This window comes from Rhinolophus sinicus, linkage group LG15 (genome assembly GCF_036562045.2).
Source record: "Rhinolophus sinicus isolate RSC01 linkage group LG15, ASM3656204v1, whole genome shotgun sequence".
Lineage (NCBI taxonomy): Eukaryota > Metazoa > Chordata > Mammalia > Chiroptera > Rhinolophidae > Rhinolophus > Rhinolophus sinicus.
The window spans coordinates 2,477,684-2,490,637 of NC_133764.1; the positions used below are offsets into that span (position 1 = coordinate 2,477,684).

General features: G+C 43.3%; 1 protein-coding gene and 1 pseudogene across 2 annotated transcripts in view; one reads left to right on the top strand and one right to left on the bottom strand.

Moving 5' to 3' along the window:
• The first annotated feature begins 2,996 nt into the window (after positions 1-2,996).
• The window catches only part of SLC47A1 (solute carrier family 47 member 1), a 52,108-nt gene continuing 42,150 nt past the window's right edge, over positions 2,997-12,954 (top strand). The window contains exon 1 of one of the 2 annotated variants that reach the window (XM_074319508.1): positions 2,997-3,210. In XM_074319508.1, the coding sequence (XP_074175609.1) occupies positions 3,076-3,210 (135 nt within the window). In that variant the 5' untranslated portion in view covers positions 2,997-3,075. The remainder of the gene's footprint in view (positions 3,211-12,954) is intronic. The other variant, XM_019757426.2, reaches the window with a different exon arrangement.
• On the bottom strand, positions 5,110-5,683 carry LOC109461303 (large ribosomal subunit protein uL6; annotated as a pseudogene).

Here is a 12,954-nt window from a genome sequence, read left to right on the forward strand (position 1 = left end):
ACTTAATGTCCTTTACCTGATCCAGGATTCCACCCAAGATATGACCTTACATTTTATGATCATGTCTCCTTAGGCTTCTCTTAACTGTGACAGTTTTTCAGAATGTCCTCGTTTTTGTTGATGTTGACAATTTTGAGGAGTGCTGGTCAGGTATTTTGTAGAATGCCTCTCAATTGGGATTTGTCCGATGTCTTTCTAAAGATTAGACTGGGGATTATGAGTTCAGGGGAGGAAGACCAAAGAGGTAAAATGTTATTTTGATTACATCATAAAGAGTACTGTATCGGTTGTATAGTGTCCCCCCCAAAAAAATTCATCTTTACACGGAACCTCAGAATGTGACCTTATTTGGAAATAGGATCTTTACAGATGTGATGAAATTAAGATGAGGTCATATGGATTAGGGTAGGCCTTGATCAATGACTTGTGTCCTTAAAAGAAGAGAAAACAGACACAGGCAGACACACAGGTGATGGCAGAGGCAGATATTGGAATTATGCTGCCACAAACCAAGGAATGCCAAGAATTTCAGGCAACTACCAAAAGCAAAGAGAGGAAACATGGAACAGATTCTCCCTGAGCTTCTAAGAGGGAACTAACCCTGCCAATTCCTGGATTTTAGACTTCCAACCTGCAGAACTGAGAAAATAAACTTTTGGGTTTTTTTAAGACATTAAGTTTGTGATAATTTGTTGCAGCAGCCCTAGGAAACTAATACAGGAATAATATATACTATCAGAATGATTTATCACCATTGATAATAACTTGGATCACATGGGTGAGGTAGTGTTTGCCAGGTTTCTCCTCTTTAAAAAGTTACGATTTCTATCCTGTCCATACCATCCTCTTTGGAAGGAAGTCACTGTACACAGCCCCTATATGGAGTAGGGGGTTATGCTGTACATCACAAGAAATGTTTGTTGCTATTGTGAAAGACATTTCTTCTTCCAATATTTTCATATATGTTATTACCAAAATAAAGGATTGATATTGTCTATTGAAGAACTTATATGTAGCAACTTTATTAAACGTCTTTATTAATTCTGTTAGTTTTTTCCCCATTTTATTTCTTTGGATGGTCTGGAATTATAACTACAAGTAATGTTTTGCCCCTTCTTTCTCAATACTTACATATTGCTTTTCTGTTTCATGTCTTACTACATGGGCCAGGGCTCTAGAAGTCTATTAAAGAATAACAGTGATTGGAGATCTAGTATATATCCTAGAATTTTTGTCTTTTGGGATCCTCATTTCTCTTGGAAAACTCCTCCTCCTCCACCGGTAAGGAGTTCTGGTAAGACTATTGCCAGTCACATCACCCAACCCTTTTGGTACAGAGCTGAGCTCAAGGTCCATGTCCAGCCAAACATAAGATACTATTTCCCTGGCCAGGATGATCGTTCCAAAGATGGGCAAGACACCTACACAGGGCCAAACACTTGTCTCCTTGTTTTTTATGTATGGAGCTGGAAGAGAAGTGTGGAGGGTCTTATTTTCTGACTTATAGGCTAGGAAAGATAGGAATAAAGGTTGCTGATGTGGGGGCATGGAAAAATTCTGTCTTCCCTCCTCTGGTTCCTGTTGGTTGGTCAAATAATCAAACTGACATGAGGCAGATTAATAAGACAAAATCAAATCTAATTTTGTGCAAATGGGAATCCCACATACATGAGAGAGTCATACACCCTGCAGATACAAAAGGTTGAGGGACACAAAAGGAAAATGAGGTATATGAGATATTCTGAGATAAGGATGAGGTAAGTCACCTTGGGGCTTCAGAGGGGAGGAAGGTCATTGCAGGATAAGAAGAATAGATGTTCAGTAATTAGTAGTTTGCCCACCATAGAGATAGGTCAAAAATGTTGTCTCTGATAATAACTCTTAGGGGCAAGACCCCTAATTTAAATTCTTCTAGGTAGTTGGGGTAAGACAGACGTTTCTCTTGAGCCCCAACGTCTTAGTTGCCTTTAGCACAAAACAATCTGCATACCCACAGAGGCACATCTTGGGGTGACTCATTCTGAGCCCCTATACTGGAGGCCACCCTCCCCTGAGCAGGAAAAGGGATGCTGACTACAGATAAAGAATGACACCAAAGAGACAATCAAAAATAGTGAGAAGAAGAGGGCAGGGGAAGAGAAATGGGAAGAACACTAATGACTTTGTTTTGAAATCCCTGAATCCAAAATTCCTGGTTATGTGAGACCCAAAATTTATATTTTCCATTTTCTTTGCTTAAGTTAGGTCATTCACAACAGAAGGAATTCTGATTGTTACAGAAATCATCCTTGTCCTGGTAACTATCATTTATTAGGCTATTATTGTGCACCAGGCTGAGGGTACAGTGGTCCACCCATATAATTTCATTTAATCCTCACCACAACTGGTGAAATAGATATTGTTCCCCAGATCAGGCTGAGGGAGAAACATCCAAGAAAACTAGCAGACAAGAATGGTCTTACTTGGAAATGTGGGCTTGGTGCTCTATCCTAGTGGATTCCAAGTTCTTTAATGGAACAGCTGGTAGGAGGAATACGCAAATTCCAAGCCCAGTCTCAAAGCATGTGCTGAAAGCCTGTGCTGAAAGCAGTCTACCCAGCAGGTACCACCAAAGCCTGGAGGTTTCAGAGATGCGGGCGTTCGTCCAACCTGTGGGCCTGGCTGGCGCCAGCCGGGTCGCTAGGTCCTTCCACACCATAAATTTCAGACCCTGAGACCCGCTACCCCCACTCCTCCCCAGGGGAGGCGCAGAGCCGGGGTAGCCCTGGTGTCCAAGGCTCGGAGGACTCAGCTCTGTAACGCCTTCCGTTTGTTTCCAGAGCTTTTCAAAACTTTGCTTTCCAAATCCAGGAGGTCGTGTGCCTTTGCCAGAACCGCGGGCGGTCACAGGGGTGCAGAGGTGCAAGGGACGTGCGTGCCCAAGATCGCAGACTGGCTGGCGGCGAGCTCATCTGGCCCGGGGCTGCTGGCTGTGGGCGCAGTGAGGGCGGACAGGGGCGGGGACTAGGGAGAGGGGTAGGCCGTGTGCCTTCCCTCCTACAGCTTCTGCGCTCCCGGGCCGCCGGCGCTAGGCTCATGGAGGCTCCGGAGAAGCCCAGGCCCCCTCCTGGAGGCTGTGAGGCCACCCCTGAGCGCCACAGGCCACGCTGCCTGCGGGTGTCTAACTTCCGAGAAGAGCTGAGGGCGCTCTTGGTCCTGGCGGGCCCGGCGGTGAGTTTCGGTGGGTTGGAAGCCCGGTGACTGTGTCGCCCCGTGTGGCTTGGAAGGGGGTGAAACAGAGGGAGTTGATAGGGCAGCCCGCGAGTGGGCGCCGGAGAGGTAGCGTGCCCAGAGCAGGGCGGGCGTGCGTCCTCATACTCGCTCTGTACAGCCCAGCCCGCGGACCTGTCGGGCACAGGGGCGCAGCTGGCCAGCTACCCCGGAGCGGGGATCTGCTCGCCTAAAGGGGCTCGACCCATCTTCTCTGGGTTTTTTCCCGCAAAGCAAGCAAGTTATCAGAACCGCAAGACACTCGGGAACTTTGAAAACTAGCAGTTCTGGAGCTCAGGTATCTAAATTATCTAGAGGCAGGGAGGAGGAAGGAGGAAGGCGAATTCTCTGTGTTGGCTTTAAAGCAAAAACACTATCTTATCTATAGTCAACCTCTGCGCAAGAAAGCAAGAGGCATCCTGTCCCACATCTTCCTCCCCCAATTATTACGCTCAAAAAAAGTTTTTAATGTGGTTCTCTTTGGGGTTGAGGTTTTGTTTTGTTTTGTTTTTAATCATTAGGTTAGGGCTCTTTCCGCGTTGTCTGTAAAAGTAATGTGGGTTTTAAAAACCACAAGACCCATACACACACAAAAATGTAACCCCATCCCTGTTCTCCTGCCAGTTTGGGCTGTTTTCAAGTCAGTAGGATAGGAGAGCCATTCCATGGGTAGACATGCATTTGCAAAGCTTAAGTCGGCAGGTGTGCCCTCCTGGAACGGTGACTTTGTGGGATCTTGTGATACCTGCACTGGTGTGCACAGTGGCTTCAAGAATAATGTCAGGGAGAAATCCATGAAGTGAAAAATCCATCCAGCAGCAAGGAGTTTATGAAGCTCTCTTACAGAAAGGAAAGAAAACGAGATTTGGAATCTCCATACCTGGGGCCCAGTTCCCTGCTTTGATCACAGAAGTGGGTTAGGAAACTGATATGTGAACTTGAGTAGTCTTGTACCCTCTTCTTTTCTCTGCCCATTCATTCATAACATGAGGTTATTAATTGTTCTGTGGCCCAACACTCCCTCGAGGAGTTGTGAGAAAGGTCTCTGCAAGGCTGTTATTGCTCTAATACTAGTAGTACAAAAAATAAATAAACAAGGCAGCTTTCTGAGACCAACTCCTCCCAGGACAGGTCCTTTGTCTTCACTGGCCCCCACAGTAACCTGGTCCCTGGAACCTTCGTGGTCTCCAGGGATGAGCACTAGACTGACATGCCAAACCCCTCATCCTTTATGTTTGTATATACACATGTGTATACATGTATATAACTGTTAATTACAAATGTAATATATTTGCCTTGTATAAAAAATAGAAAACCAAGGCAAACAACAGAAAAAAGCTCTGAAATTTCACCAATGAGAGATAATTTGGAAATTTTCCTTCCAGTCCTTTGTGTGTGTTTCTATGTGACTGCTTTACCCAATGATGTCACAGAGTTCTGGCAGCTGTTTCATCTCTTATGAATTCTATATGCAGCCTCTCCTTGTCTCTCCCATCTCTGGTCTTACATGCTGTGAGTTTTTTATCTCCCCAGGGGCAAAACGGGGGAAATGGCCCCTTCTCCCATGCTCAATGACCCATACTCTGCTCTCCAAGGTTCCACCATACAGTAGGTAGGATGTCTGGTCTGGATTTCCTCTGTGATCTTCTCTGTCCATTCCCCATGTTCCTTCCAGGCCTCTCATATTAAGCACTAACCTATGAGTATCCAAGAGGATTCAGGCTAAAGTGTTAGGACTTACCACTCTTCCTTCTAGCTTTTTTTAAAACACACGGCTTTTATTGCATCTTTAAAATATCACAAATAAGGCTGAGGAATGATCTACTATCTTGCTGTTTCTGTAGCTGAACAATTTAGATCTTATTCATCAGCCTGCTGAACTGTGCCTTTTTCAGAAACATAGATGCCATCCAAAATTTTTCTAATATCCTTGTTTCTAACTCTTGTGGCTTGTTGAATCAAAGCAGCTGAATTTGATACAAGCTCAATGTTGTTTCCTTCAAGAATTAACTCATCTTTCTGGGCTTGAGATACTGAACAAGCAATGACTGACATCATCTGAACCCTGCGGATATATTTTTCACCCCCAAAATTTTGAATTTCAACAAGAGAACCATTCTTCTGAATAACCATATTGATGGGGAAGTGAGCACACACAGACCTCATCTTGTAATGGAAGCACAGTGTAACACCCTTGATTGTGTTCTGTGCGTGACCATAGATAGTGCAAACAGCAACCAGTTCCTTTCTATTTCCCCACCATTTGTCAACTCGGAGCCTCTTCTTTTTCTTTCCAAGGAGACTGAGTTTTACAATGATGTGATTGAAGTCCCTCCACAGGTGCCTCTGGGGCCCTTCACAATAGCTGTGCGTCACTGCAGAATGATGTCCACATTTTCTTGTCAGCAGTCTGATTGCCAAGAATGGTTTTCATCTTCACAGTAGATGCGGCAAAGAGAGCCCATTGAGCTTTAAATGAGATCTGGAAAGACAGAGTGATATATACTACAAAGGAAACTGAGTGAACAGTGCATATTTGAAAAGATGCTAGGGGTACATTTTCCATCTATCCTGCAGAAAGCTTTAGGAAAATGTGTATGTGTGAGGGAGGGAAGGCGGCTGTGGAAATTACTTAGCCTCAGGTATTTCAACCATGCTTCCTTTTTGTCATTAGCACCTCATTGCCAGGCTGAATTTTCAGAGTTCTGAAAATACTCCGAAGGAGGGACTGCCTGTTCCCCAGGCATAGGCTGTGCACAGAATGGCCCAGGATATAAAAGAGGTGGAATAACCAGAGCCCAAACTGAGGAAGTTTGTTTTCATCTATGTAGAGAAAAGACTACCTAAGAGAGAGCTGGAGACCAGGAAGATTCCGCTGGGTGAGGGGCATCTGGAGAGACTGGCTTGACTGCAGCCAGAGGACACACAAAACATGCAGGCTAATGGTTTGACATTTATCTAATAGGCAGTTAGGCTACGTCTGAGTCACTTCCAGTTCAGGTTGTTGAGACAATTGTTCTCGAGACATCTGGGGGAATAAGCCAGTATGCAGGTTTGTTAGTTCTCTGGGCACAGCAGCAAAATGCCCTGGGATGGGACAGTTCTAAAGGATCTGGTCTTTGACCAGATGCATCTTCATTGGGTAGGTAAGGGATAGGGGTGGGGATGTGTTGAAAAGCAGATCCCTCAGCCCCACAGACATCAGAACTGGTCTCTTGAGATAAGCATGGGCTTTGTGAACATCCCCAGGTAATACTTAAGCATAGGAACCACAAGCTGTGGCCAAGAGCCTTACCCAAAGGGCTTGAAACCAGAATCTGAGAACAAGTACAGGGTTAGTAATATAGGCCAGGATCTTCCTGGGACTGAAGCTCACGAAGGGCCACTGTGTTGGACTGTCTGAGCAATGTGTTCCTGGCCTTTTGTCCTAAGTCTCCTTTTGTCTAGGTGATTTAACTACAGTCATTTGCTCCTTAACAACAGGGATACATTCTGAGAGATGCTTCCTTAGGTGATTTCATCCTTCTGCAAACATCAGAGTGCATATATGTAAACCTAGATGGTGTGGCCCATTACACACCTAGGCTCAATGGTGTAACCTATTGTTCTGTATGGGAGGAAAAATAATTCTCCTCTAATCCTTTTGGGTTCTAGGCTGAGACATCCCTGTAATAAAAGACAGAGTCACAGGAGAAAAACAAAAGTTTAATAGCATGTATACCTCCTGTACACCTGGGAGAGATCCAGGAGTAACTCGCCAAAATGGCTGAACCCACTACCTTAAATACCATCTTTAGCTGAAGACAAAAGAAGATGTTGGGGGTGGGGGAGTCAGTTATGGGAGGTGACCAGGAAAAGCACAATCAAGTTGTGCAGATTTAAGTCCTTGTCTTCTGCACTGATAAGAGTTTCTGGGGATAAGGTCATTCCCCCTCTACCTGATATGCCAGGAAGACACCCTTACAAATGGACCTTTTCCTTACAAATGTAAGTAACTTCTACTTGGTTGTCAGAGATTCTCCCTTGTCTGCTGTTTCTTAAAATTAACCAAACTAAAATAGCCCTTATGCCAAGGAGATACTTGGGGCTGAAAAATTCTGTTCCTCTATAGCTCCTAGGCTACAAACCTGTACGTCATGTTACTGTACCGAATACTGTGGGCAATTATAACACAATGGTATTTGTGTAATGTGTTGTGCTAGATGTCACTAGGCGATATGAATTTTTCAGCTCCATTATAATCTTACGGGACCACCATTATATATTAGGTCTGTCATTGACCATGTTGACTGAAAAATAATATTGACTATGTGTTTCATTGCCAAAAAGGATTTATTTGGGGAAAAAGAAAAAGGTTGCACTCTGTGCATGCAGACATAACAAACCATGTGCACACATTGCTTTGAGTGCCAAGATGGAAAAGTGTACATATAGAAGGGAAAAGGAAGTTAAGGGGAGGGACAGTTACAACCACAGAGCTTTGTTGTAAGCATAGAGTTCTTCTTATAGGATTCTCACAATAACATAGTGCCCTAGCTCCTAGTCCTAGCTCCTCCCACAGACCCATGTTCATTTAAAGTCTCAGTCATAATCTTTTATTTTATTTTATTTAAAAAAAAGACTTTTATTAAAATATAGCTAACATACAATGTTATGTTAGTTTCAGGTGTACATCATAGTTATTCAACAGTGCATCCCTGGCACTATACAGAGTTATTACCACATTATTGATTATAGTCTCTATGCTACAGAAGTGATCACCATGATAAGTCCAATAACCACCTGACACTGTACCATGCTATCTATCACTATATTATTAACTATATTTCCTATGCTGTGTATTACATCCCCAAGACTTATTTGTTTCATATCTGGAAATTTGAACCTCTTAGTCTTCTTTATTTCTCCCCCCTTTCTAATTTTTCAATTAGAGTTGACATTTAATATTATTTTATATTAGTTTCAAGTGTACAGCATAGTGGTTAGATATTTATATAATTTAGGAAGTGATCCCCTGACTAGTACCCACCTGGCACTATGTATACTTATTACCATATTATTGATTATATTCCCTATACTTTACATCCCTGTGACTATTTTATAACTACCAATTGTATTTCTTAATTCCTTCACCTTTTTCACCCTGCCCCCAATCTCCTCCCATCTATCACCCTGATAGATTTAGTACCCACCTGACACATAGTTATTACAATATTATTGACTATATTCCTTATGCTATACTCTACATCCCCATGACTACTGTGTGACAACCCATTTGTATTTCTCAATCCTTTCCCCTTTTCACTTTCCCCCACCACCACCCCCAATCTGGCAACCATCAAAGTGTTCTCTGTATTTATGTTTGTTTCTGTTTCATTTGTTTGTTGATTTTGTTCTTTAGATTTCACTTAAAAGTGAGATCATATAACATTTATATTTCGCTGTCTGACTTACTACACTCAGCGTAATACCCTCTAGACCCATCCATGTTATCACAGATGGCAAGATTTCATTCTTTTTTGTTGCTGAATAATATTCCATTGTATATATGTACCACCTCTTCTTTATCTATTCACCCATTCAGGGACACCCAGGTCACCTTCATATCTTGGCTTATGTAAATAATGCTGCAATGAACATATGGATGAGCATGACCCCTGAATGTAGCATTTTGGGTTTGTTCAGATAAATAGCAAGAAGTGGGATTACTAAGTCCTTCTTTGTCTCTTCTAGTAGTCTTTGTTTTAAAGTCTATTTTGTCTGGTATATGTATTGCTACCCCAGCTTTTTTGTTTGTTTGTTTCCATTTTCATGAAATATCTTTTTCCATCCCTTTACTTTCTGTATGTGTCCGTATGTGTCTTTCAATCTGAAGTGAATCTCTTGTAGGCAGGATATATACGGGTCTTGTTTCCTTAGTCAATCAGCCACCCTATCTTTTGATTGAAGCATTTAATCCATTTCCATTAAAAGTAATTGTTGATAGGTATGTATTTATTGCCATTTTATTATTCAAATTTTATTTATTTATTTATTTACTTATTTATTTATCATCTTAAAGAAGTCCTGCTAAGATTCCTTGTAATATTGGTTTGGTGGTGATGAACTCCTTTAGCTTTTTCTTGTCTGGGAAGCTCTTTACTTGCCCTTCATTTGTAAATGATAGCTTTGCTGGGTAGAGTAATCTTGGTTGTAGGTCCTTGGTTTTAATCACTTGCAATATTTTGTGCCAATCCCTTCTAGCCTGAAAAGTTTCTGTTGAGAAATCAGCTATAGTCTTATGGGAGCTCCCTTGTAAGTAACTAACTGCTTTTCTCTTACTGCTTTTAAGATTTTCTCTGTCTTTAACCTTTGGCACTTTAATTATGATGTGTCTTGGTATTGGCCTGTTTAGGGTCATCTTGTTTCGGACTCTCCTTCCTGAGCTTGTATATCGATTTCCTCACCAGGTCAGAGAACTTTTCTGTCATTATTTCTTCAAACAGATTTTCAATTCCTTGTTCTCTCTCTTTGCCTTCTGCTACCCTGTAATGTGAATGTTGGTACACTTGAGGTTGTCCCAGAGGCCCCTTAAACTCTCCTCAACTTTTTTGGTTCTTTTTTCTTTTTGCTGTTCTGATTGGGTGTTTTCTGTTACCATATCATCTAAATCACTGAATTTGATGCTCTGCTTCATCTAATCTGTTGATTCCCTATAATGTATTCTTCATCTCCATTATTGTATTCTTTATTTCTGATTGGTTCTTAATTATGTTTTCTATTTCCATTTTTATATTTCCTATCTCTTTGTTGAAGTTCTCCCTGAGATCATTGAGCATCCTTATAACTAGTGTTTGGAACTCTGTGCCTGGTAGATTACTTGTCTCCATTTTGTTTAGTTCTTTTTCTGGAGCTCTGTTCTGTTCTTTTATTTGGAATATGTTTATTTATCTCCCCATTTTGGCTGCCTCCCTATGTTTGTTTGTATGTATTAGGTAGGGCTGCTAAGTCTTCCAGTCTAAATAGAATGGCCTTACATAGTAGGTGTGTTGTGGGGCTCAGTGGCACAATCTTCCTGGTCACTTGAGCTGCATACTCCATGTCTGTCCCTTGTGTAGGTGGTGTGTGCCCTCCTGTTGTAGTTGAGCCCTGGTGGCTGTTTGCACATCAATGGGAAGGATTGACCCTCAGGCTCATTGGTTGTGAGGACTGGCCTTGATTACAGTGGAGGTTCTGTTGTACAGGGGCTGATCCTATAGAGAAAAATCTGCCTCAGCAGGACTCTGGTGTCTGCCCAATTCGCTCCTTGGGTGTGTCATCCTTGGAGGTGGCTGGGTGATGCTCCAGCTCATTTTGAAGCTGGCCACTGGGGGCACCAGCCCCAGGGCCACCTGGGAGGGGACCTGCTGCAGGTCAAGTTCAGCCACAGCCTGTGCCCCACCAGGGGCTACCCAGCAGGAGCCACAAAGAAATCCACAGATGGCCAATGCCCATGTTGTATTTGGAAGTGCCTTGAGAGGCCAAGCCGAGAACCGAGGCCAGCTGCCCCGAATGCCAGGCTTACGGTTGCTCAGTCAGAGGTACAGGACAGGCTCAAGCCAGATGCTGCTTGTCTGGGTTCCACAAACCTTTGGGAGACCCTAGGAGTCTGAACCAAGGTAGGTGGTTTGTATGAAAAAGCCACTGGAGGGGGTGGCCAGTTATCTCAGTTGGTTAGAGCATGATGCTCGTAACACCAGGGTTGCCGGTTCCATCCCTGCATAGTTCCATCCCCGCATAGGCTAGTGTGAGCTGCACCCTCCACAACTAGATTGAAACAACTACTTGACTTAGAGCTGATGGGTCCTGGAAAAACACACTTAAAATAAATAAAAGTAAAAAAAAAAAAAAAAAAGCCAGTGGAAGAGGCTTGGATGTGCCCACAATGTGGGAGGGGTGGTGTCTCAAATCACCTGGGCATGGTGAATGAATGGTGTTTGCCAGCTTGATGGAGACTCAGATATGGCAGTGGCCTGTGTCTGCACACTGGGAAGGGGGAGGGTTCAACAAAGAAACAATGGCTTCTGCCAGCTCCAACATCTGGGAGAAAGCTGCCTCTCTAGACCCCATCCTGTAGCTAGATAACTCAGTTCCACACCATATGTCCCTGTGGCCTGTCCAGCTGCTGCCCCAGTGCTGGAGCTCAGAGCCATTGATTCTGTTGGTGGGTAAGTCCTTGTGCAGTCTCTTTAAGAGGAGCGACTAAGACTCTAGCCACCCTCCGTCTTACTCAGCCACAATCTCCAATGGTTTTTCACAACCATTTCAAAATCTGAGTTATGGGGACTTCTCTCCCCAGACTGGAATGCTGGGGAAGGGTTGGGACCCCTCACTCCTCTGGGGGGCCCCCTCAGCTGAGATATCCCTCCCAATATTAAATAGTCACATGCGGGTGTGGGACCAGCCCATTCCACGTCTCTGCCCCTCTTACCAGTCTTGAGGTGGCTTCTTCTGCATGTCCTTAGTTTTAGGGCTTCAGTTCAGCAAGATTTTATGCAATTCTCTATGATGGTTGTTTTGTAGTTTAGTTTTAATATTGATGTGGTCATGAGAGAAGGTAAGCACAGCATTTACCTACTCTGTCATCTTGACTGGAAATCTCAGTCATAATCTTTACCAACCAAAATGTTATTATGCAACACATGACTGTGTTCCCACCCTTGGACTGGGCCCTTGCCCTATGAAAATCCCATCCTCCACACAATTAAGAAAAATGTTCCAAAAAAAGAAAGAAAGAAAGAAAGAAAGAAAGAAAGAAAGAAAGAAAGAAAGAAAGAAAGAAAGAAAGTTCCATGCAATATGATTTATAATATCAAAATCTGGGAAGCCACCCAAAGGCCTGAACATAGAGGAGACTGAGCACATTATCACGTGAAGCCATGAGAAACAGTTTGTGTGTGGCTTGCCAGGAGACAGGGCACTGTGGAATGGAAATACCATTCCATGGAAAAGGGGAAAGCAGATTCTGTGACACAACTGATTGTAATGGTTTATGTGTATAAAGGCTTAAACGACAATTAGCTGAGAAGATTTGAAATCGATGCTGAGTTTACAAATAAAAAAGGACCTCATGGCCTTTAAAGTTATATAAATTCACAGTCAAAGAGACACCAAGCTCCACTGAATGAAACCACAGAGAATATCTGTTAGGGTGGTTGACAATGCCTAAATAATGGCCTATCCCCTGGGACAGGCCCATGGGAATCCATTGACTCTAACTTTAGGTTCTATAGAATTGGGCTTTCTATACCAACCTTTTTAATTTACACCCCATTCCTTCAGCTTTTCAGTGTCCCCTGTCTTCTGTCTCATTTTGGCTTACTTTTGCAATACATTCTAAAAGCATCCCTTCTGCTAAGTAGCAGGAGGCCCTGTTGGAAATTAAGTCATACTTGGTTTCTGTAGTAGTGAGAGAGGTTCCTGGGTCATGCTTTGGAAGTTGATGCAGGAAAGGTATGTCCTCTGCCTCTGCACACACACAAGGTTAGGAGCAGGCCTTTCATGTTTTGAGAATCTGGGCCCATCAGCAGAGTTGAAAACCGTCTTTCCCCAGATGTGGCTTCAGGGAAGGAAAGAGGGCTGTCATCTGAACCATCAGAGGTGGGGGCCCAATCAAATCCCAACATTGGAAATTTGGGTTGGCAACAATGCTGGCAAATGGGCTGTGTGTGAGCCGATGGAGGTGAG